At 43.2% G+C, this 24,982-nt stretch overlaps 3 protein-coding genes across 4 annotated transcripts in view; 2 read left to right on the top strand and 1 right to left on the bottom strand.

The window, feature by feature from the left end:
- Nucleotides 1-14,119: 14,119 nt before the first annotated feature.
- Nucleotides 14,120-18,356, bottom strand: cmpk2 (cytidine monophosphate (UMP-CMP) kinase 2, mitochondrial). Its single transcript, XM_069719028.1, has 5 exons — nt 17,692-18,356; nt 17,295-17,409; nt 16,689-16,890; nt 16,265-16,498; nt 14,120-14,869 (listed from the first exon to the last, which is right to left on the bottom strand). The coding sequence occupies exons 1-5, from the start codon at nt 18,277-18,279 to the stop codon at nt 14,749-14,751; spliced, it is 1,260 nt and encodes a 419-aa protein (XP_069575129.1). The 5' UTR covers nt 18,280-18,356; the 3' UTR covers nt 14,120-14,748.
- Nucleotides 18,357-18,507: 151 nt separating this feature from the next.
- rsad2 (radical S-adenosyl methionine domain containing 2) lies at nt 18,508-21,193 on the top strand. The gene is made up of 6 exons (XM_069719029.1): nt 18,508-18,921; nt 19,002-19,163; nt 19,281-19,510; nt 19,596-19,745; nt 20,521-20,553; nt 20,823-21,193. The coding sequence occupies exons 1-6, from the start codon at nt 18,603-18,605 to the stop codon at nt 20,985-20,987; spliced, it is 1,059 nt and encodes a 352-aa protein (XP_069575130.1). The 5' UTR covers nt 18,508-18,602; the 3' UTR covers nt 20,988-21,193.
- Nucleotides 21,194-22,051: 858 nt separating this feature from the next.
- Nucleotides 22,052-24,982, top strand: part of rnf144aa (ring finger protein 144aa) — a 30,113-nt gene continuing 27,182 nt past the window's right edge. For both annotated transcript variants that reach the window (XM_069719031.1, XM_069719030.1), the window contains exon 1: nt 22,052-22,251. The gene's annotated coding sequence lies outside the window, so the exon portion shown is untranslated. The remainder of the gene's footprint in view (nt 22,252-24,982) is intronic.

The following is a 24,982-nucleotide window of genomic DNA, read 5'->3' as shown; positions in this document are numbered from 1 at the left end:
TGTGTTTATGTTTGTGCGTGTGTGTGGATAGGTGCATGTGACAGACAACAGTTCTCAGCTCACATTAACTCTTTAAGACTTGACCAAGTGTCACTAACATCTCTCTCACCTATCAGGTGTCATAATGGTTTCTTTCCCAGGGTTGTGTGCATGCGCGCGCGTGTGTGTGTGTGTGTGTGTGTGTGTGTGTGTGTGTGTGTGTGTGTGTGTGTGTGTGTGTGTGTGTGTGTGTGTGTGTGTGTGTGTGTGTGTGTGTGTGTGTGTGTTCAAGTGAGGAATGAGTGGTTTTCCAGACTGTGATTCTAAGCCCCCTTTTAGTGATGTCAGGGGTCCTTAACCAAAAGAATGAAACCTTGCATTGTTAAAATCATTTCACAAGAGGAGATATTGCGGTTAAGGATGCAGTGAGAATCTGGTTTCTTTAGCATTTGTTTGTAGTGTATGCATGCGTCACTGTATGGGATCCTGCATGTATCCAGTGAATATATCAGTAACCCCACATATTGCAGCTTAAGTCTGTGACAGAACATAGTAATAAGCATACATTACATTGTGTGTGTGTGTGTGTGTGTGTGTGTGTGTGTGTGTGTGTGTGTGTGTGTGTGTGTGTGTGTGTGTGTGTGTGTGTGTGTGTGTGTGTGTGTGTGCGTGTGCGTGTGTGTTTGTGTGTGAAGGTACACTTTTTGCCAAAAGGCATTTCCTAATTTACTACCTGGCGATCTTCAGGATGGAGGAAGCACGCCACCCAGGGATGCATAAATCTTTGTAGCACACAGGTTATTGCACTTTTTATGTTGAAATTCTGCTTGCCTTTGAATGTTACAAACAATGTTTCCTTTAACAGCACAATCTGTTCTACGCAACTGCCATTTGTTTTATGGACTATATATGTTGGAGAGTTACACTCGCAAGCAACAGACAAGACACCGAGAGATATAGCGTAATGAACCGTCTCCCTCCACAATAATCTACAAATTGACATCAGCACCATATTTAAGGGGAGAAAAAGTGAATTATGTAAAATGTCTGGCAGTATTTCCCACCTCATATTGCTGTGGTAAATCATTAGAGAGCATCATCGAGATTGCTGCTACAAACAAGAATGTTTCATAAATCTGTGTGCCTATAATTGTGTGTACATGCGTGCATATGCCAGTGTGTATGAGAGCACTTGTACCATTAGACGGTGCTCTAGTCTCAGAAACATTGCTTAATGATGCTGATGTGTCTTCCTTTTGCACCACTATCTGCCAATTTGGGACAAGTTACACATGAGTCTGCTAAAGAAAAGTGTTTATATAGTCATTAGCTTTTTTTTTGGCGACCTTTCGTGTGCCTCACAAGAACCAACCAACGATTTATTTTCTCTGTAAACCTTGATTGAGGCGTTTCCCAATAACTTTTGTTTTTCTGCCGTATGATAGTGCCTCCCAGAATGCTCTCTAGAAATAACTGGAGACAAAATAAACAAGGCAACCAATGTGCGCGCAAAAAAAAAGAAGAAGTGCTTGACAGCATTTGAACTTAGCTTCACCCTCTGTATCTTTCATTAGTGCAGACTACAATATCTGTGGGCCTTATCCAGACACTTTCTAACGTGTAAGTGAAACGTCAGTGGCATGTAGCGGGAACTTTGACACCGTTCTCAGCTGGACAGCTATGTTAAATGGGAACATAGCAAGGGGTACGTCATTGTACATTTTTTTTTTTTTTTTTACCCGTTTTGGAAATAATGTCAGGACATAATATGCTTGAGGCCTCTTTTGGGTTGCAGCCACCAGCAGCAGCAGCAGCAGCAGGGAAGGACCTCTGTTTGGTATGCATGTCAAGTTAAATAGAATGTGCTCTGCCTCCCAACACTTCAACCCAACAGTTCATATGTGTGGTGAGGCTGTTAGGGCAAAGTTTCTTTGAGTGTGTATTGGGAAATGAAGAGGGAGAAGAGATGATGTTGGAGAACAGACGGATAAAGGGTGGTGAGGACGGTGAAGGGAGGGTGAGGTGAAGGGCGGTAATGGGGTCAGCCTCAAAGGTGCAGGGCTATAATCCATCAGTAACCTTTCCTCCCACATAGACACCGCACCGCCAAGTGCAGAGAATGCATCTGTACATTTAAGCGCACATAAACCGACATGCTCATGTAACGCTGGCATCTAACTCCAGCCCAGCGTCTGCTGTTTGATGAAAACCAGAATGCCCCACTAGATCAAACAAATCCCTTTAACTTTCCAACAATTTTAGCATTATAGGCCGAACTCTGCCTGTGTTGACAATACTTAGTGCCCGGGGATTATCCTTGGGGTTCAACAAAGATTTTAGACCTCTGGTATCTCGCTGTGGGTTTACACAAGCTCTTGATGGATATCCCATGATTCTATCACGCAGCTGTGTACTGTAGGTGTAGTTGTACCCTCTGGAGTGCTGCATCACTTTTTAGTGCACTGAAGTTTTGTGTTAATTGTACCATGCTCCATCTAGATGCCAGCTGGAAAGGATGCAATATCCCAAGCTGTTATCAGCAGCTTGTTCTTGAGCCCCAAAACCCAGAGTGTTCATATTTAGTCATCTGTCCTTTATTGCTGAGCTGAAAAAAATGCAAAACTGTTTGCCTCTCATTTCTTCAGTCACCAAATGAGATGTTCAACAACTGCACCCTACTGAGTTCTGTAAATGAAGAAGCCAGAGACACAGAAACCACAAGCTTGCAGTTTAAATTATTTTTTTTTAACACAGAATCTGAAATGATCCCTTTTCCCTTTTAACAGCGAACTAAGGAGAATAACACAAGATTGCATGATGCTGTGAGAATAATTCATTTTTTGTGGTTGCTACATTGCTTAAAGGGTGTATAGGCATTGGAACTTGGCTGGCCTTACAAGTGAGAGGAATGAGAGCTTTAAACCTCCGGCCAGGTTTTGCCTGGAACAAGGCAATCTCCTTCGCTCACAGAGTCTGCATTTTTAATGAGAACATCTGCTCCGGTGGCCCTCTGGTGGAACCAAGGCTTGCTTAATCACACAGTCGAGCCCCTCAAGTCCCTCGCAGTGGGATCTGCTCAGCCCAGTGATCAGACAGAGCTCGCCACTTCGCACCAGAGCAAAGTACTTGCTGGTAGACAAAAACGGAAAGATGGGTGGAAGACGCAAAGAAGAGATGCAACATTTAATACAAAGTTCTTCCATATCTAGTGGCAGTAAAGAGGAGACAGTGAGAGACATAGCCAGAAGTCTAAAAGTAAAGTATGCGTTGTCTTTTTGCTACAAGTGGGCATCTGACTCAGAGGCTAGAAACACACAAACAGGGTCAATTTTTAAATCATGTCTCGTTCTCTCATGCCGGTTCATACCCACACTGAGGTGGCGTCCATCTTTGAAAATGGGGATTCGAGAAGCACTGATAAGAGTGGATCAATCCAAAAAAGTTGGGCTAAAATCATTGCATAGACTCGGGAAAGGAACCTCATCTAAAATGCTGTCATATGACTGCCATCATCTCAATCTCCATGGATCTTCATGGAGCTGTGACAACACAACATCTGTTGCACAAAGAAGGGCTATATAAGTCCCATCAAATCATATCACTCAGTGTTGGAAAGTCAGTTAGAAAAGTGTTGTTTCTCTCATCAAGGACAGTAGAATATTATATTGTTTTATAATGCGTATTATATTGTGTTTCTAATTCTAGCAACTTAATACAAATGAAAAAAAAAAACACGAGCCAGAAACAACGAGTGAAATTCCATCACTGAAATCCCGCATTAAAACTAAGTCTCATACACCATGTTGTTAAGCTTTTGCTCTGAATCTGCATTTTGAGACTTTTTTCAGCTATCAACTGCAGTCTATTATCTCATATGTAACCAGCTAACAAGAGAGTACACATACAGTCCTGTTTCCTGTTATAAATATGGGGTCAAACACAACACACAACAGATTAAAATGCAAAACCTAGTGAGGATTTGAGGATACATTTTCTTAAAATGTATCAAAATCCTTATATGACTATTTGATCTTTTAGCTTTTCTGGTATTAAATCACTGAAGTGCTTACAATGGAAGGAATTTGGGAATTTGAGTGTGCCTGTATATATATGTGTGTTCATATGTGGATCTTGGCAAAAGCACAGCTCATCTGTAAGAGTGTGAATTTGTTATTGCGTAAGCCTGTGGTGTCGGGTGTACGACCCTGCATAATATCATCATGCAGCTAACTTTTATTTGCAAATCTGCATATATACAGGTATATTCACTCACACACGTGTGTGCTGTGTGCGCTGTGTGCGCTGCGTGTGCTGCGTGCGTGTGCGTGTGTGTGTGTGTGTGTGTGTGTGTGTGCGAACATATGTGTGTGACCCTCTGAGCACACCGAGTGCAGTGAAATACGAGCTGCTGAGATGCTATGAGACTCCTAGCCTCTGGTTGAACCTCCAATGAGGCCCACCTCTGCCTCCACCACCACCAATTAGGATAGCACCCATAATGTGACCTGAAAGATGCACTGAGCCCGGCAGCTTTATAAACATCCTCCCTGTCTATGACTAGTGAGCACAGCCTCGTCTTTTCAGCTCAACTTGGTGTACGAGTGTGGGTGTAAGTGTGTGCATCAGGCATGACTGTGTGTGTGTGTGTGTGTGTGTGTGTGTGTGTGTGTGTGTGTGTGTGTGTGTGTGTGTGTGTGTGTGTGTGTGTGTGTGTGTGTGTGTGTGTGTGTGTGTGTGTGTGTGTGAGTGCTGAGAGTGATAGATCCTCCCTCCCAGGGATGCACTCCCATCCTGACAGTGAGTGTTATAGTTATTGCTCTTTCTCTCTCTCTCTCTCTCTCTCTCTCTCTCTCTCTCTCTCTCTCTCTCTCTCTCTCTCTCTCTCTCTCTCCTGACTACATTATCTTATCTGATTACTCTCTCAGCCGGGATGCGCAGACATACTGGAGACTGCAGTGTAATATAACATGCCTCTATATGACTTGTGGTTGCTACATGAGATATGCCACCACACACATCATACCACCGGTAACATCAGACTTGTCTGCTTGCCTCTGAGACCTGACAGCTTCATTGTTATTAACCATACGCGAGAAGCGAAGCACAGACAGCCCGGCATATCAATGCTGCAGCAAAACTCAGTAATTACACCATAAATCAAAGCAATCTCCGGCCAAGCTCTGACCAATTTGTCTACAAACCCGGATTTAATGTGCACAGGGAGGTTGTGTTGCCCCTTGACTTGTGTACACCTCAGAATGGAGTAAGGGACTTGCGACGTGTGCAAAGCGTCACCATACGGCAATGAATGATGCCTCATGCATTCTCCATATTTTCAACAGAAAGATAGCTTTCCCAGCTTTGGATCATAAAGTGGCAGTGAAACTGTAGCCTACCATCAGTATACGGCTCTATTAAATAATCCACAGTGTTTTCAATGGCCTGTGGGGACGATACACAGGATGGTATAAACATTAGAGTCAGGAACAAGCCTCCAGTAAGCCTTCTTTACACCATGTGAACAGGTGTGATCTCTGCCTCTCTGCTTTCAAACAATTGTTAGAAGTAATAAGAGACATCAAGGTTCGGATTCTGCTACGGGCTGCAGCAACACATTCTCCTTGAAGTACATCCAAATCATGGTCTTCTTAAAGCTGTATATAACAGCCTATGAATTCTGTCTGAATTTTAAATAAATGCAACAGCTTTGAGTCTTTGAATGCACGGAGCTGAAACACTTGCATACTGCAAGGCACAGCGTTTCATTGCATCAGACATACTGTAAAGTAGAGGAGTTAACTTTAAATGGGCCACCGTTTTGCACCAATCCATCATTCTCGGAGAAGTCTGACTAGTTTGAGGTCAGAAGAAAAGGATCAGTCGTTTAGGGGGGCAGAAAATCGAGGTCAGAGGGAAAGAGGAAGGTGGTAAGGCAGTGTGGGATGACAGGAGGGAGAGTGAGGGAAAGACAGATACGTTACATTCACATATACACATGGCTATGGTTGTCTTCATTGTCGAATTTTCTTCAGGGATTTCTGGTGGTGGATTAAATGTAACAAAATTCAGAACCTCAGTATTAATGGCTTGCAGTGACAAATTTGTAATGAACTTCCTGCTGAAATCAGATTTTTAAGAACAACTTGCACTCCCTGTTAAAATGTCATCCTGTCTTCTTTTCTTTGAACAGCTACAACTTAACTAAGCAGAAACAACTTCAGAGAGTTGATCGATATTCTTTAGTGTAACACAGGTTACTTTCCATCATTTGATAGTCAACACTTCGGTCTCTCTTTGCTTCCCCCCACCCTCCATTTTTGCCAAAGTAAGTCATAAATCAGTTTTTTTTTCTTTTGATACTTTATTGTACAACAAAGCAGAAAGACGATATTGGACTTCAACACAGACAGGGAGGGTTTAGAAACAACAGATTGAAGAGAAAATACGTGATTGTTTTTTGGCCATAACAACATGATGATGCTGCTGAAGAGCAGAGCGAGTGTCTCTGGGGTGACACGGCCGTAACAGAGAAATCCAATGGACCAGTGAATTTTTAAATTAAAATGCTGCACTATGCATATTAATCATGCCAAGATAGAGGAATACTCCTTAAGGGTGTTTAAAGTTTGCTTTTGTTTTTTTCCCTTTCCTTTTTACCTCAGTGTAGGAGTGTTGATCTGGAATTGGTTTTGCTTACATCAATGTCCAACATTAGCACTCCTTTATTTTATTCTGTTCTCCATCTCCACGAGTGTATTCCAGAAAGGAATGCTTGTCACAGAGATTTCCTCCCCTGTTATGAATGTGCGCCTGTGTCGATGTATCTGTGCGAGCATGTGGAGTTCAAGGCGTGCATCTGTAAGATAGACCTAACCTTGTAACAGTATCTCTGCCTTTTGTTGCTCCACTTCCTTCAGGGTAACCCAGAGGTCAGTCTTTGTCAGGTGGTTGTGAGAATTACCAGTTGCGTTTTCCTTCAACTCTTTTGTGAACATGATTCAATTGCTTTTGACCTAATGCCGTGCTTGTCGAACGATGCATCATTGTGTTACTGTAGGTTGATTTGCTCTGCAAGTAAACGTTAAAGCTGACAGCTTTAAAACTATTACAGCTGTTACCAAGCTGTGTATAAAAATATAATTCTACACCAAACAGAAGTAACTTTCTTGCTAAACAGCAAAACCAAGAACGCAGTAATTACTGTACAAATGCCTCTGAGACACGAGAATTTGGAAAAGAAATTCTTGCTCCATTGCCTAAATATTTCACTCCTGTAAGTGCTTCTATATGTGCATATGGAGTAGAAGATTCTGAACAAAATGCATAGTACATGCAAATACAAATGATTTTTGTCTTCAGGCAAGAATCTACACTATTTTAAATTAGCTGACTCCTCCACAGAGCCCCTGAAAACATTTCAGAAAATGATATTTTAAAGATGACAACAACAAGTCATTAAAATGAAAGATCATTTTAAATTCACTGTTTATTCTTCTCCATTGCTGCGCTGTGAGAACGTTTTAAATTAGGTGGAGAAGTGAATACCTCCAGAGGCGCTGCTGTGTGTATGTGAGTGGTTTTATAAGACTATCTGTCCCTTTCTCAAATTAATGTTAATGATGCATCAGTCAAAGCCCCGACACAACTTAACAGCACCGCAAATTGATAAGTGTTTAGTGTTGTCAGTGTATATCGCCATCAATATGTCAAAACAGCATAAATGAAGGATAACTTACAATATACAAAATAAGGTGTGTACAGAAACTTAAAACCTGCAAACAGATTTACTGACATTATTTATTGTTCATATGAATGTTTTAGGTCGTAACTTTAATGTTTAATGCTGAAATGCTCAGCGTCTTACAAAAAAAACGTACGCTACAAATTTTATTTGAGGCGTTTATGTTGCTTTCTGTGGGCAAATTATGTAAATATTCCCAGATTAATGACATTTGACAACAGAATCACAAAGAAAACTACTGATTTTGCTTCATATGAACTGGATTATTGTGAATTATTGGTAATACCGTGTATGTAACCCTCTAGTTGTCTTTATACACTGGAAGCGAAACCATACAGTATGTCTAGACTTACAACTTCTTGCAGGAGCACAATACCCGCCGCAGACAGATACAAACAGGCTGCTCTAACTCAAACATGATGCTGCATCCAATAGACAGGATTAATCATCTCCCTGCAACAGAGCTATAGTGTGTTGCTCCATCTTGGCCTGGAGGAGACATCAAACGTACTCTCCCTGCCCGCCTGCCTACTGTTTCCCCTGGAGAGACAGAGATGGGTTAGAGAGTGGAGACTGGCCTCTGGTAGTGCAACTCTCTGTGGAGTCCATATTGATTACACCTGCCACCGGCGGCTAGCTGGAGCTGTGTACTCTGACAGCTGGCAGCACAGGGCGAGATGGATAACTGCTCCAGCCAGGCTTTAGCCAGCTACATCATCACTTGGCTCTGTAGAGAGTGTTAGAAAGGCAAGAGTTTTATTTTTCTTATTGTCTTTTTTTGTTTTTTCGGTCACTGGTTTGGTTTTAGTTTGCTTCTTTATAGTGCAGTTTACCTGTGTGCAGATATTCCTCTCACCAATCTTGTTTACTGGAACTTCTGTCGTGGTACATTTTTAATCTCAGACATGAAGAATTGACTTCGTATTGTATCTTTTAATAGCTACAAATTCAAACATTGAAAACACAAAACACCGAAAGGAACAAGTGGTAGCCCTTTTACAACCGTGTCTATGCGCCATCTCGTATTCTACACATGGTTTGACATCGAAAGTTTTCTTATCAGAGATGAACAGTTTTAAAAGTGCTTCAAAGTGGGTAGGTTTGAGATTTAGAAAATCATTTCTACTCTTACCAGGCCCCGAGGACTGCTCACTAAATCTGTTTGGAAGGCAGGAGGAGTGACTTGTGGGAAGAGTTGGGAGGTGAAGCCAGTATGAATCCTTCTCCCCTGTTAGCTCACAGTCCCTCTTTTCGGCTGCTAGGTATATGGAGTTGATTATGGAGATGAGCAGCTATAAACTCAATATTTTCCATGCTGAAGTGAGAAGACTGTAAAGTAGGCAAATGCCTCGGCTCTCACACAGGAGAGCCATAGAGTGAGCAAGCTAAATGGGTGTAGAGGGATTCAGATGGCTTAGTCAGGATAAGGAACTGGGATCTTTCTCTTATTTGTGCCTCTGCCTCTGCCTCTCCCCCTTCTTCTTCTTTCCGCTCTCTCTCTTTTTTTTTTATCACGATGTGTTTTCACACCCCAAAGGCCTTATTTACAATCCCTCACTTCTCACACTGCAGTCTGTGACAAGGACAGTGGGAAACACAAAATGAAACGTAAGCCTCACCAAATCCCCGGTCATCTGTTTTTAGAAAGTGCACTCATGAATTCACAATACACACTCAACTGAAGTAAGCATTTTGTACACTGATTTAACAGCACTCTAAATAAAAAGTAAATTGATATATGACATGATGCACTTTTACAGAGTTGTCCCGCTGAAGTTGAGCAAACATTTGCTCTCCTTAATGATTCATATCCCTCTGTATTATTCTCACTTTCTTTGTCAGTCTGTGCATTGTAATTTCTTCTTTCCCTGCAAGCACTGCTTCCCCCAGCCGCCATGCATCTGTCGTTGGTAGTGTTCATCAAAGACCAGTGCCTCCCCTGACACCGGAATGAGAATCCAGGATCAAGTTGCTCTACTTTTATTTATGTGTAGGGCTGGGTGTTTAAATATCTTCTTGCAATGTGAGAGCTTAGTCTGTTTTGACCCAGCCATTATTTCTGTGGTGAGGACCACAAAAAAAGCAGACCTCTGTGTCTCACAAGAGACTGAATCAAAAAGTAAGAGCAAAGATAGAAGGGGAGAGAGAGAGAGAGTCAGTCAGTTTAGGTATTTTGAGAATCAGTCATCTACTTGCCTGTCAAGCAAGCAGCTTGTCTGCTGTCTGCCGATGCCTGATGATGTAGGAGACATGCCAAAGCATTAATGGAACTGAAACAAAAATAAACCATTTTCAAGTGTAAAAAGAGATGCATATACAAAGCTGCGTAGAACTTGGCAGTGTTGCCTTTGATTTATTCCTCTGGGGGAAGAAGGACAGTATTTGTGTGTTTGGAGGGGGGAGAAAAACAACACAACAAAAAAAAACATGGCACACAAGGAACATTCCAAGTTTGCCACAGGAAATCAATTTATTTGAGAGGGCAGCCAGGCTAAAAATAGGGAAGCCCCAAACAATAGTGTTGGAATTAATTGCCCAGATTTTGTGAGAAGGCAAGAAGACTCCAGAGAGCTGAAGTTTGTTCCGTCTTGTTTTCATATGTGTGTTATGGAAATATTAGTCTGGTGTAGTTGTCATGTTATTTTGTTTTTGGCATATTTCTGCTTGTCTGCAGCTGTCAAACAGAACTGAATCTCAATCATTGTCTTCCCCAGTATGACGACTTACCACTCGTCAACACAACTGCCAGCTGCCTTATTTTGACAGGATATGATGATTTATCACAAGTTCTCCACAGTAAATAGACAATAACTGTTTTGTCACACTCCACCGAGTTCTAACTGGGTTTTCGGGAGCGTGTGAGGGAGTGCTCTAGGGGTCTTATGGGGGCTGATGTTCCGTTTTTAATGAGATCTCACAGCAGTGTTTAAATATTTAACCGTTCCTGGTGAAGCCTCCCCAACAGCCGCCAGGCAAAACTGGTGAGGTTTCATGCAATCATCACAGAGTGTACAGAACCTCTCCCCTGAAAACATCAGAAAATAAGCACAACCTGAATGCATAATGGCATTATGAATACACAGCCTGCTGTGCCTAATACCCGCACCTATCGACAGAGATTCTGCCTTTGCCCCTGCAAATAGGCATTCAGACACCATGACAAAGGGTGAGCATGATGATGAAAAGATGTTGAATTATACATCTGGTTTTTGATGGGATATTTTAAAAACTTTATTTTTTTTGTTACCCCCCCCCCCCAACAAAGTAATTCCCCTGTCTCTGCCTTGCTTTTCCTTTTATACCTCATTTTGAGTCTTGCTATATGTTTTTGGAGAAACATTTCAACAACAATCAGTTCAGCTCCAACACTCTACGTTTTTATCCCACCGCCCATCATTCACAGAGAGTGGTGCTGGGGGTGTCTGCCACCTGCTGTGTTCAGAGAGCAGTGGTGGTGGTGGTGGTGTGTGTGTGTGTGTGTGTGTGTGTGTGTGTGTGTGTGTGTGTGTGTGTGTGTGTGTGTGTGTGTGTGTGTGTGTGTGTGTGTGTGTGTGTGTGTGCGCGTGCGCGGTGTGTTTATGTGTGAAATTATGGATGTGTGCGAAGGGGGTGGCACGCTGGAGGAGTGACTGCAGATTGGAGATTGGGCTGGATGGACAAAATGTGGTGAGGAAATAAGGGGCAAGAAAAGGCAGAAGATTTAAACCCTTTAATAAAGTCTGATAACTCAAAATCATGATCTGATTATTTTCTGCTAATCCTTTGTAATTGTCTTTAAAATATGAGGTTACTTAAGCAGACAATTTTAAGTCTTAGGTTTTAAAGAGCCTTGTAAATATACTTTGGAGTTTTGTTTTTGCAGCAACTCTTGTTTTTTAATCCAATTTGGTGTAATGCCTTCACACACCAAACCCCACAGTTTTTTTTAAGGAGGTCGGTGAATATTTAAGGAAAAGCCTTGGATGGTGTTTGAAGGTGCTCAGGGAGCGCTACATCCTGTATTTGTGCGTGAGGATAGTGTAAAGGAAACACGCTGTACCTGCCAGCTGGAGGAATCAGGAGGGACTTGAGCCCGCAGATGACAATACACACAGCATCTCCTGTCACTCCTGCCACCCTCAACCCCCTTATCCACCATCCTCTCCTCCTTTTACAGTCTTCCCCCCCTCGGCTCTTTTTCACTCTTTTATCCCCCGAACTCCCTTCCCCCATCACAGGCAACCCATCCGTGCCTAACTCAACCCTTCCAAAATCCACCATCATATCCAGTCACCCACTCTGAGGCCCCACTGATTGAAAGGAGCATTATTAGCTCCTGCTAACCTGCCCATTCACTGTGTAGAATGCTGCTTATTTGACAGCGGATGTACGTATATAGACATGGCTGTGGGGTCTTTAGACTTTGGCAGACACTTGGTGCCAAATCATATGCATGACTCCTCTTGCCATGCCGCTTCATGTGGCTGCCAAGTCAGGTTCACTGGGGGTTTTTGCCAGGAGACCCAGACTACTATTCAACCACCCCACCCCCACCCAACCACACTCTTAATGCACCCACACGCATAAAAACACCTTGTGCTTCCTCGATGCCCGCTCTTCCTCCCCCAACCTGTACCAGCCCCGTGCCCTCCCACTCCCCTCCCACCTCTACCCCTTCAGTCTCCATACCATACTCATTATTAATGATCTGAGGGACAGCTTTCATTTGATCTATTACTTAGGATGGGACGGCGACTGCTGTGCTGCTGCATCCCTGCTGGATCTTTAATTATTTCATGGAGGGCTTTCCTCCTCTCCGCTGCTCCTTCTCTGTTGTGCAGATGAAATATTGAAGTTGAGGAGTGTAGTGCAAAGTGGCCCCATGCAGGGGAGGTGTGTGTGTGTGTGTGTGTGTGTGTGTGTGTGTGTGTGTGTGTGTGTGTGTGTGTGTGTGTGTGTGTGTGTGTGTGTGTGTGTGCGTGTGCGTGTATGCACTTGTGCTCGTCTGCTCCTTTGCTCCTGTGCTTTTGTAAATCTACAGTGTATTTGTGTCTATGTACAGACTGTGTGAGGCTGAGTTACTTCAGGAGTTCTCAGACTGATCGTAGTGTTTCACTACATGTAGCTTGGACTTTTATCTTGCAACTTCAGCAGTAAAGTCGCAGATTGGAAGCAGATTGCATTAGTTGTTTAACTTTTGCCTCGAACCTCAGTTCAAGTTTTTCAACCGACATTCAGTGTGTGATTGTGTGTGTGGTTGTTTTTGTTAGGATCTCTGAGTGTGTTCGGGCAATCTGACAAAAACAACTGAAGAAACACCCAATGTTTCCAAAAGGAAAAACACTGTGACAAATGTGAGGAGAATTTTTTCACTGCATGTGTAATGCGCTGTGATTATGGGCCATTAATGTCATATTCCAGTCGTGTTGAGGGGCTGTAATGGCATGATATCACTGCTCACTTTCTTCTGCCAAGAATATCAATGCTTAACAACATCTGACGGGGAAATATGGCACACACAACTTTGCATTCAGGTATGATATGCGGTCTAATGCCTCATCGCGTTGCTCTCCTACTTTATACATTCCGGACTCTCTGTGTTAATGACAATCAAAATTCCACACAGGTCTGTGCTGCATTCATTTTATCATTGACATACAGAACATCCACAAAATCACCAGGCAGCAAAGTGTGTGTGTGTGTGTGGGGGGGGGGTTATGAATTCAGTAAACTGTATTCAGGTACCTCATGTAGGAATCCATACTCCATAAACATAATGACACCTTGAGTTTATGTGACGACATGCGATGGGGAGATTTGCATCCGCAGCACCTCTCCACTCAGTAAAACATTGCATTGCTATAACTGGTAGTAGGAGTAATCTGTGCTCTTATGTGGGGGAGCATTGGAATGACATTGATATACAGCGCTCCATTAATTGCCATATGAATAGGGTCTGCATTGGTTGGCGCTCTGCTGATGCATCACAGTAAAAGAGATGGGTCACTCTGTCTTCTCCAGCCCCACAGCATTGCCAAGCTCATAATTACTGAAACCCCCAATTAATCTTCCCATCACATAGGCCAAATATACACTTCCTCCCTATATAAATGAGTTACAGTATGTGCTCTTGGTAAATGTGCATGTGCTCATGAGAACGTCCAGTACAAACAGCACTATGTGACCTCACTGTACTCTATGGTTGCACTATGAGTCACACAGGTTCTCAATAATATAAATGGCATCAGTTGTGTCAGACTAAAGCCAATCGACAGCTAAAGTGCACTGCAAAAAGTATGTTTTTGTAAAAATGGCAAAACTATGTGTTCACATGAATTATATGCATTTAAATAACAAGCTAGAACACAAACATGCTGTTATAAATATATATTTTTGTATAAGACAGAGACCACAAACAGATGTGTAGTGTAATTTTATTTTAATTTTAAACATTTTTAACATATTAAAAGTGTTTTTTCTGAAGATTGGGTTCTGCAGTTACTTTACACATTTTCATTTAGCAGGTCTTTGGTATCTTTCGAAATTTGGATTTTCTTGTTTGTGCACTTAAATGTAATCCAACTCACTGGACTGGTGCTTATGTAAATGTTTCAATCCACTTCCACAGTGTCACGTCGAATAAAAGTGCCGCCACATTGTGTCTGAAGGCTGCACAGTCTCTGATTTCTGAGAGGTCACAACAGCAGTTAAATGCACACTTCTTCTTGACAATACTTCAGTGTGTGTGTGTGTGTGTGTGTGTGTGTGTGTGTGTGTGTGTGTGTGTGTGTGTGTGTGTGTGTGTGTGTGTGTGTGTGTGTGTGTGTGTGTGCGCATGTCTACATGAATATGTATTTCTGATTGTAGCATGTGGTTTTGGCCCCTGGCCATTCAACCTTTACTCATTGTGAATACAATCTCTTCTCACTCCAATCTGGCCGCCATCCCTCCCAAGATCACATTCACAACACCTGACTGGCACCCAGTGGTGAAAGGAGATACTGCATCCACTTGATGCTTCGTTGCCAGCAGGGGAGATGGAGAACTGTTTACAAGTGGCATTTGCCCCTAATTAAAAGCAGCACTTGTTGGAGCACTTGGTCTGCAGAAGGACTAGCATCCACGGTGACGCAAGCTGGGCCACTGATCCTCCGATAAGCCTCTTCCACTCTGCATACACACACATACATAAACATTGGTCTTGAATTGAGGAAAACAAGCATAGAAACGCAGGGCAACTTGAAGTATTTTGATTGCTCACAGCTTTGCAGCACAGTAAGGTGTAAAATACACAACATCTATGAGCGGCAACACAGATGGCTCAGAGAGCAGCTATTTCCTCCGACTTGTCCTTGTGACGGTGATTGACCCTGTCTGCAGAAGCTCTCACTCTTTCAGGAGCAAACCGTCGACTCCCTCCGTTTTCTAATTCTGCTGGCCCAACATCTGGTTGTCCCGTGTGGAAAGACCATTATGTCAGGATAGAGGATGAATGGAAGTGGCCATCGACCTGTCTGAGCCACGACTAACTGGGCCGGCAGAGCCTGCGAGTTTTGACCAGCTTAATGGAGCACAGCAGCTCAGCAACTAATCACCTGCTCTTTCTCATCAGCTGGTTCCCCCATGGGACAGTAATTGATTGTTAAGTATTTGATGGATCAGAGTAGGACTGAGCTGACCTGACAGTGAACGTGCTGTACAGTTTGGACTTATCTGTGGCTTTATGCTTTTGCACTCAGAGAGAACTTTATTTTCTATTTTTTTTATCAAGAGTGTGAAACATCTGTTCACACGTCACGTGAATACGTTTTCATTTTTTCTCTTTTGTCTGTCACTTCCCACTCTGGGTAATATATAAAAGTATCATCATACTGTACCTCAATCAAAGACTGATATAAATAGGCATAATGCAAAACCAAAGAACTATGTATAAGTTCAAATGCATGCCTCCTATAAAAAAAACAAAAAAAACAATGTTTGTCTTGGGGGATTTGGAATAATACAGATGTGTACCAATGGAAAATGCTGATTTCTTGAGAGATTATTTAGGCTTTCAGTCTCAGTGGTTTAGTGATTTTTCAGTCTTAAAACTTAATTTTTTTTTCTAAAACAGGTGAAAGCTTAGATGAAACATTTGTTTCTGGTACAATTTCACTTGTTTGAGGAATTTTCTAGCAACTCTGCTGGTATGATGACCATTACAATTCAAGGAACTTCCTTAACTGGTGAATTTGGCTGGAAACAATTAAAACGAAATCAACCACCGCCAGTTGTTTTTTTTACTTGCTTTACAAAAACTTATCCCAGGAGTAATACTGTCGTTTAATGGATTAGTCAATCACCAGAAATTAAATGCCAACAACAAAATCAATTAATTGTGGAAGAAAGATGTGTTTTTTTATTTCAATGATTAATTCTAAACTTCAATAAGTACTTGACAGAATAATTGATTATGTAAATCATCACAAGTTGCAGCCCTTCCCAGTTTTTTCAATGCCAAATTATAAATTTGAACTTGTAAGTATTCAACAGACATATTATGTACTTACACTCAAACTATCTCACCTGAGTCTGAAAAGCTGGTTGTGATCCAGCTCCTGCTCCTCATCAGTCTTTACTTGACCTCTGTTTCTCAGTCTCCTTTTCCTCTCCTCAGGGTCCAGGGTGAGTACGACCACCAGGCTGGGATGGAGCAGGTCACTGGGCCAACGGTACATCTCCGAACCCTCTGGTGGAAGGTTGCACACTGGGCCGCTTACGGCTGTGGCGATGGCATAAGCAGCTGTGCTGTGCCAAAATCTGGGGGCAGATAATGGATGGTGGATTGAGCGGTGAGTGATGCGTGGATGTGCTATCTGACAGACATTAAACATTAAGCTGTATCTGCTGATCCTTGTAGGATCTACAACTTCTTACGAGAGAAAAAAAAAAAAAAAGGTCTCAAAACAAACAGACTTCACTCCCTCCACAACAGCTCAGCTGTCTTTACCTGTCAACAATGACAGGTGTCTTCATGGCCTCTTGGCCTATTTGTCCTGCTGTGATGTAGTTCCCCAGAGCGTAGAAAGCCCTGCGGATGAGGGGTGGCTCCTGATCAAAGCGGGCTCTCCAGGGTGACAGGCACTGTGGAGGGGACCGCAGCAGAGTGGCCCCCAGAGTATCCCTGAGAGACTCAGTCAGAGTTGTCTTACCTGTGATGGCAAGAAGGGGGCAGTAGGAGAAAGAGTCACCTCACAAACAAAGAAAAGAGACACAGACTGGGCACATTTTTCAAAGCACGGGAGGAGATTTTGCCTTTTTTTCTTCTTTAAATCTGGTAAGAGAATAAAGTGACACTTGAAAAGTTGACCTAAAACTTCCATTCGACCTACATGGTTGAGATTTCATGAGGTTTGGGTGGAGTATTAGATGAGCCAGCTATTCAATAAACCACTTTGATTGTGATGTAACTTTTCTGAGGTCATGATACATGATATTCCATTAGGTGAAGCTCTGGCAGATAACGGTTTTAGCAGCGAACAACCGGCCATCACTTCAGCGAGACATCTATACATCAAACTGATCACATATTTATTTACGAAGTAATAACATTAACCTGTGGCATCCAGGCCCTCGATGATGATAACAGGGAAGTCTGGTTTATTTCTGGCCGCCTCTCGGCTGGGCAGCAGCTCCAGTACAGACATGGCCTCTGGGATGATGTCACCGCACTGCAGAACAGACAAAATCAGTTTGCTGCTGTGAGAGGAGGCAGGAGGGAGACATACACTGCGGTGCACATGAACACACACACTGCTGTGGGCCACCTGGCACTGATAGATAAATGGAAGAAACAAGAGCTTTGGGCCACCTGGTATACACTGCTGCTATACCTTCCTCCACCACAAGAGTGCGTCAGTTTGCCAAATCCTGTAAATTAAAACTATATTTCTGCACTATCCGCGAATGTAGGAGTAAAAGTGCTGCACACGTCAGAATGAGCCAGTACGCACCTTTTTAAAAACATCACAGGCCTCGTCCAAGCTGTAGAAAACGTCAGAGTTGATGATGTTGAGAGTAGATGGGTGATACTCTGGTTCTTCAGAGGGTACCACATAGTATGTCTTTGCCATTTCCATCAGGCTCTCTGCATGTGACCACATATGCTGAGTCCACGGTTGACCATCACCGCCAAAGTATGAACACACCAACACTGGGTCATGCCGTATTAACTCACTCAAAAGTCGCTCTATCGGGTCGGACGTCTCCGAGTTGCCTTTCAAGAAATAACCCTTGACGAGAGAATCCTTGACGTTTGGCAGGAATGAGGACATGGGAGACAAATCACACTCCGGAGGCAAGTGTCTCAGCAATTTGTCTTTCAGCTGCGCGTAAAACTTGGCCCTTTTGATTCGGTCCTCGCTGCAGACGAGGAGAGAGTAGCACCTGTCGTGTTTCTGCACTTTGGAGAATACCCGAGGCACTTCTTCTTCTCCCCGCTGCTTTTCTTGAATTGTAAAATAGGAAGGCACTCCATCCAGCACCACTGAAAAAATACGAGAGGACCACCGCGAAAGAGGAGACATTATCTGTCTCGCCATCTTTTACACCAGACGCACGCACCAGTTTCCCATTTAACTTCAAGGCGTTACGCAGAAAAAGCTGCTGAGAAAACGAAAGTAACTGCGCTCAAGAGGGAAAACGAAACTTTCGTTGTCCCCGCCTCCCTGCGTTTAGGCGAAAATGTTGTTTTTTGTGTGTAAATAGAAACTTAAGGCCCGATCAGCTGAGCGGTTGTCATCTGCAGCCTATTTAAGGTGCGCTCTGCAGCGCTTCAAGTCTTATCGTTTCGTCGCAAGGTGTTCACGTTTCATCGCAAGGTGTTCAAGTTTCATCGCAAGGTGTTATACTTATTCATTTGAAGATGCTGTTATCTTTGGCGATCACGAATCCGAAGCGGGTCTTTAAGTTCTGCGTCAGCACCATCATCTGCATTTTTACAAGCGTTTTCTCAAAGGTTTGGTACTGGACAGCAGAAAACTTCAAAGGAACAAGAGGCCTAACTTGTGACGGTAAACTGGACCAAAATAATGAGCAAAATGCAACGACTCCAACAAGCGTCAACTATCATTTTACGCGTCAATGCAACTATAAATGTGGATTTTGCTTCCACACTGCAAAAACATCCTTCGTCCTGCCTCTGGAGGAAGCCAAGCGGGGCCTGAGACTCCTTAAGGAAGCAGGTACAGTTGACAAAGAAGTCGTAGCTAATTTGTTTTGTGTGTGCCCAACCTTTTCTTGAATTTCTGCAACTTTTTATTAGGCATGGAAAAGATCAACTTCTCTGGAGGAGAGCCCTTCTTGCAGGACAGGGGGAAGTTCCTTGGGGAACTTGTTCAGTACTGTAAACAGGATATCCAACTCCCAAGTGTCAGCATTGTCAGCAATGGAAGCATGATCAAAGAAAAATGGTTCCAGAAATATGGTAAGATCTCAAATTCATTATTTGTGTTTTAACTCTTTAAAAAAAATTGTTTACCATATTGTACTCCAGCTGCAATATAAATTATTATAATTCATACCTTCATTTTCTCTCTTTTAGGTGAGTATCTGGACATCCTGGCCATCTCTTGTGACAGTTTTGATGAAGAAACCAACCAGTTGATTGGCAGAGCTCAGGGCAAGAAGAGCCACGTTGACAACCTCTTCAAGATCCGCAACTGGTGCCAGCAGTATAAAGTGGCGTTCAAAATTAACTCGGTCATCAACACCTTCAACATTGATGAGGACATGGCGGACCACATCATGGAGCTTAACCCTGTCCGCTGGAAGGTAATGATAGAAACAATAGGTGTTTGTAGGTTTTTTTGTTCATCTAGAATATAAATATTCATCTTCTCATCTTTCTTGTGCCTAGGTGTTCCAGTGTCTGCTGATTGACGGCGAGAATTCCGGAGAGGACGCCCTGAAAGAGGCAGAGAAGTTTGTCATCAGCGACCAACAGTTTCAGGTGTTTCTGGACAGACACAGCAGCGTCTCCTGCCTTGTTCCCGAGTCTAATGAGAAGGTACGAGGGTATAGATACATTTAAATCCAAAGTAACTTTCCCTCACATCTTATCGCCAGTTTTCTTTTTTTTTTATAGAGTTTCTCTCATTTAAGGCACATAATTAAACTACAGGTGCAACAACATCAGTGATCTTCTCTCCACATAGAGTATCCTACACAAAGAAAAATATCACATTGGCATAGTATCACTCATAACTGTCGTCTCTAAAAATTGGCAAAATGTCATGCGGGATTAATCAAACAAACAAAAAACAAAAATAACTTTCTAGCTCATTTTCCACTGTCAGATAGTTAACGTGTCCCTGAGTGTTAACAATACCGGGATACAAATGGGAAAATAAGCATGAATCCCAGTAACAGGAAATAGTTAAATTGATGTGCTAACATCCAAACATACCCATCACACTGAGCACAACATTTTTCTCAAACAGAAAGCGATAATACATGTTTGAATATAAGCAACAAAAAAAGTCAGACGTCTCATCATTGCAGCGCACACTAAGCCAGGTAATGAGACTGACTCAGTTTCAAACCGGATTGATCTGATTCCAGGTTCCTTGTAGAAGTGAAATAAGAGGGAACTTCTTACTCTTATTTTATCAGTCATATTTATTGGACTTTCTGTCAAGGCCAAATCAGAGTGTATAGTTGCAGTCCATCCTGCACTTTAAAAATAATAGCACCAGCTGTGTTTGTATTGTAGGTAATGTTACAAAGCTGGAAATTAGCAGCCCAACAAAATCTACATTTTGTGATGTTTGTTGTCTTCACAGATGAGGAACTCCTACCTGATCCTGGATGAATATGTAAGTGCTTTATATTATGTTCATAGCTGTTAGAGGGACAGAGCTTTTAGGTTTAGTAATATTGAAGTAAAAAAAAAATCTTTTCCTAGTTTGAAACAGTCATAAATTAGTAATGGGGATTGCTGGAGTTGAGTTGAAAGACGTACATCTGACATAATCACTTAAATTTGCACCTTTTTAAAGTTTTTGGCTGAGGAAAAATCTACAAGTATTCAGTGCAGTAGTAGATTACCTCATCTGATTTCTTCTTTTTTCATTTTTTTTTTTAGATGCGTTTCCTGGACTGTCGAGAGGGAAGGAAGGACCCATCCAACTCGATCCTCGATGTTGGTGTGAAGCAGGCAATTTGCTTCAGTGGCTTCGATGAAAAAATGTTTCGAATGAGAGGAGGGAAATATGTGTGGAGCAAAGCTGACATGAAGTTAGAGTGGTGAAGTCTGGAGATTCTTCAACTCATTTGGATTCACTTAAATATCTATACAGATTTGAACAGGATGCAGGTTGTTTTGTTTTGTTTACATTTATTTGAAGCATTATTATTATCATTGTTATATTGCTTATGATTACTATACAGAATTGTTGCAACATGTTATATTTAAAATATTTTTGATTAAAATAAAACTTTGATGTGTGGACTGTGCCAGATGTTTGATTTTGACATTATTTTAGGTGTAGTTTTAGTTTGCTGGACAGCATGTTTTGATGCAACGTCTCAGCAAAAAATGAAAGTGAGAGTAAAAACTGAAAAACAGATTTGTAGATAAGAACTTTTTCTTGTACCAATAAAGCAATGTAAAATACCTAAATCAAACATTACAAGTAAAAGTCATGCATGAAAAAAAACCAACATTAAAAAGCAGGCTATTGTTAGCAAAATGTAGTTAAAATATGAAAGTGAAAATCTTCACTTTCATATTTTACTTGGGCAAATGAGCCGTATACTCCCTCCGTCCGAGATAAAGGAGGTGACAGTAGTTCGGCAGCAGGCGGCGCTCTCGTCAGTAAGAAGGCGGCAGTTACTGAGCTCTCCTCTAGGGGGCGGCGTAGTACAGCGGACGGGAAGCCTCTCTCAGACAAATGGCGTCCCTCCACTGCGAAGCAGCTGATTTCCTACCGAGCAAAGCAGCAGCAGGGACGGTGGAGAGGTAAACACACCGCCCCCGGATTTCTTTGCAACAAGATAGTGTGTTAGTTGTTTTGGGGTTTGTTTGGTTGTTTTTTTTTGCAGGATTTGAGCAGCAGGCTGGACGTTGCGCACACTTCGGTAATCGAGAGCGGCACCCGGTGTCCAAACGATCCCACTGTCGAGCCAAACAGATCGGAGAGTCAGCTGCAGCTCGTGCTTCCCGCTGGTTTGCTTATTATTGTCTTTTTTTTTAATTCTGGCTTTTGGTCGATGCTCGCTGCTGTTCGTGCTTCAACCAGGGCCCCAACTCAGGCGCTGCAGGCGACGGTAGCAGGTCAAATGTTTCCACCTCGACGTTTCAGAGATACATAATGGACACGGGCATCACCCCTTCAGAGATATCCTCCTCCTCCTCCTCCTCCTTCTCCTCCTCCACCATCACCTCCTCCTCCTCCTCCTCCTCCGCCTGACTGGTTGGCCGCCTCTTCGGTAATCCAATTCAGGGAGATCATCTTTTCAACCCTTCCTGAGGTTACACCATCAAGACAGACGGCGCTGTCTCAGAAAGCCAGGTAAGGCTTGTTGGTTTTTGATTGTTTATTTTTTTTTTTTGCGTTTTGATTCCATGTCACACAGCGGGAGCTGTTCTGGCGGAGGATTCCTCACTCTCACTCTCACTCACTCACTCACTCACTACTGTCGCATATTTTTCGCCATTCTCCTCTTGTTACGGCAAGATGCGTAACTACAGCTGACTGTGTTAAAGCGATGCGACTTCTTCTGGAGCCTTTCAACTCTTCGTGGGCCTGGTTTTTTTTTTTTTTTTAATTTTTTTTTTTTTACAGTGAACAGCTTTAGTTGTCTCAGCAGTGGCTTGCAGGAAGCTGCTTCAAAATGACATCAGTGAGGGTTGTTTTTTGTTTGTTTGTTTCCCCCTTCTTCTTCTGTCAGTGCCCACACTTGACTTTTGTTTGCCGCTGATCAGTTATGATTGTAATGGTCGATCTTATCTGTCTCCCGTCGGCAGCTGCAAGGGTTGTTGCGTCTGAACTCCCAAGCGCAACATGCACGGAGTGGATCGCTCCACTGAGCTGCCGAAAGGTCACTCGGTGGCCTGCTAGTGCCATTTTAAGCAGCGGGTCCCCCCCCCCTCTCAACCCCTCCTCAGGGTACAGTCACATTATAGACACGGCTATGAAACCAAGGCTGATGGACAAACAGAGCGTTCCTGCCCAAAGGAAGGCCCAAAAGTACGAGCGCCAGCATGTGCAGAGAAATGATTGCAGTGCCTGGTTTTGGTTCCGAGACACATTTATACCAATGGGAACGTACATGACGTCTGTCCTGCCGTAAACAGGCTTTTAAGATCCCTCTCATCGAGTGCTATTGATTCTCACTCCAATTTCATGCTTCGAGCCATATCACACGGGCTGCATGTTGAGACGTCGGCTGTTTTTTTTCTTCTGCACACGCGTAAATACGCACGCACACACACACACACACACACACACACACACACACACACACACAAGGGAATGCTGTGCATTTCACAGACAGTAAGGCGATGTTCTGGAGCACTTTTTTTTTTCCCTTTCCTTTCCCTTACCCCTCCCGTTCTTCGATCCCATCGAGGAATAAGTGCATCAAGCCCCTACTCCCTTTTTTTTTTTTCCAACTCTGCTGTTCCAGATTTGTACAAAACAGCAACACGGTCTTCAGAATGACCGGAGGCAGTCGGGCCCGCTCCCTGAGGACAGTGGTGAGGAGTTTACTTTAGGAGGGAGAGGGAAGGAGGGTCTGATGCTGTTAAAAGTCTTTAGATTTAGAAATACACACCCTCGAATGTACATGGAAACTTGTATGTCCACGGCCGTGCACGGACGAAGGTCACTTACTTGGCTGGTTTCTTTATATAGACGAGGAGGGGTTATGATTGGACCTCTGTCAGTACAGACTCCCATGTTTTTCTAATCTGTCTGACCACTGCTGTGCCAAAATATCTTTGCTGAATATGTTATTGTTGTAAGGAAGGCCCTTTAATAAACCTCCAAGATATTGTGACTGTTCAGGAAAGTCTGTCGGAGGCCGTTTGATCGTTAATGCAAGCAATCTAGTTTTATAGCTTCATTATGACCCACTACGACGATGTGCTTGGTGGTAAGTGACTGCAATATCTTCATGGCCTCTTGTTTGTGTGTGTCTGCTGTCAATACTTCCTGGTCCTTTATTTGTAATGTGTCATTTTACTTTCTGATGTCATCACAAAAGTGTGTGTGTGTGTGTGGGGGGGGGGGATAAACAGGCAGGGTCCTTCCAGACCTGAATCAATCTTGAGACGAATATCCTGGAGAGGCTGTTTGAACTCTGGTCGTTTCCAGGTCACATAGCAGCACCTTAAGGAGATTAGTCTGCCTGAGATGGGCTTGATCTAGAAAATTGGACATCCATTCAGTTCAAATACACCGGACCAGTAATTAAAAGTCCAATTACTGTCACTTCCTGAGAGGCTTTAAAGTCTTGTCGGAGTGCTATCACTAAATTAAGAAGGGTTTCGACAGGCGCAGGCAACGCGGAGTGTAAAACTATCGTGGTTAGGTAACCGGGCTTTCTAAGGACGCTGAGCTTCCTCGGTTACACGGGACATGCCGTGCAGTGTGCTTTTTGTTAAATCACTCCTTTATTCTGGTAACATGTACACGTCTAGACTAAGTCATTTTGCTGTGATCTGATTTCGGGGGCTGCGGTCTGCCTCGGTGCTGTCAGGTCGCCAAGGATTATGCAACAGCTTAAATGCCATTTCAGCAGGCGGTCGCCAGCGAGTGTTCAGGTTGGTGCCACTTTCCAGGTGTACCGTGTGTGTGTGTGTGTGTGTGTGTGTGTGTGTGTGTGTGTGTGTGTGTGTGTGTGTGTGTAGAGCCCGGGGAAGGTGGGGAGGGCAGTGTACACACTAAACAATCGACAATGCCATCAGCTGAGACTTAAACAGCTCCCGTAAATGATGCTCATTTGCTCGGGGAACCCGGTGCGTTATGGCTCGCATCCAGCCCGTTTAGGCTTGCGCCCGCCCGTGTGCGCCGTGCTGCTTCCAGACGGCTTGCTCGGCGTTTTGAACTGTTCTTGCAGGCTCCATTCGCGCAGACAGGTAGGGCTTTCACGAGACCCTGTTATGCAATGCACCGCAGAATCTGCCGACCGTCCGACACGTTCCAAGATTTAGCGTTTCGGTAATGTGTACATTACAATGTGCAGCTCGCCTGAGGGGTCGAGTGAGTCTCACACGAGCCAGCAGCAAAACGCAGTTCG

The sequence above is a fragment of the Brachyistius frenatus genome, unplaced genomic scaffold (assembly GCF_029030835.1).
Source record: "Brachyistius frenatus isolate BFR_SWC_R1_liver_20210118 unplaced genomic scaffold, ASM2903083v1 Contig_204, whole genome shotgun sequence".
NCBI classification, from domain to species: domain Eukaryota; kingdom Metazoa; phylum Chordata; class Actinopteri; family Embiotocidae; genus Brachyistius; species Brachyistius frenatus.
This window is presented reverse-complemented; position numbering and strand designations above follow the sequence as displayed.

What these genes read in the sequence shown, in the direction of transcription:
- cmpk2 (XM_069719028.1), bottom strand. Translation starts at nt 18,279, where the DNA reads ATGGCGAGACAGATAATGTCTCCTCTTTCGCGGTGGTCCTCTCGTATT. An exon ending in ACACCTGTCATTGTTGACAG is followed by an intron (nt 16,499 to 16,688) that starts GTAAAGACAGCT and finishes ATCTGCCCCCAG; the next exon opens with ATTTTGGCACAGCACAGCTG. An exon ending in AACCAGCTTTTCAGACTCAG is followed by an intron (nt 14,870 to 16,264) that starts GTGAGATAGTTT and finishes GTGTGTATGCAG; the next exon opens with AGTGGAAGAGGCTTATCGGA.
- rsad2 (XM_069719029.1), top strand. Translation starts at nt 18,603, where the DNA reads ATGCTGTTATCTTTGGCGATCACGAATCCGAAGCGGGTCTTTAAGTTC. An exon ending in GAGACTCCTTAAGGAAGCAG is followed by an intron (nt 18,922 to 19,001) that starts GTACAGTTGACA and finishes ACTTTTTATTAG; the next exon opens with GCATGGAAAAGATCAACTTC. An exon ending in ACCTGATCCTGGATGAATAT is followed by an intron (nt 20,554 to 20,822) that starts GTAAGTGCTTTA and finishes TTTTTTTTTTAG; the next exon opens with ATGCGTTTCCTGGACTGTCG.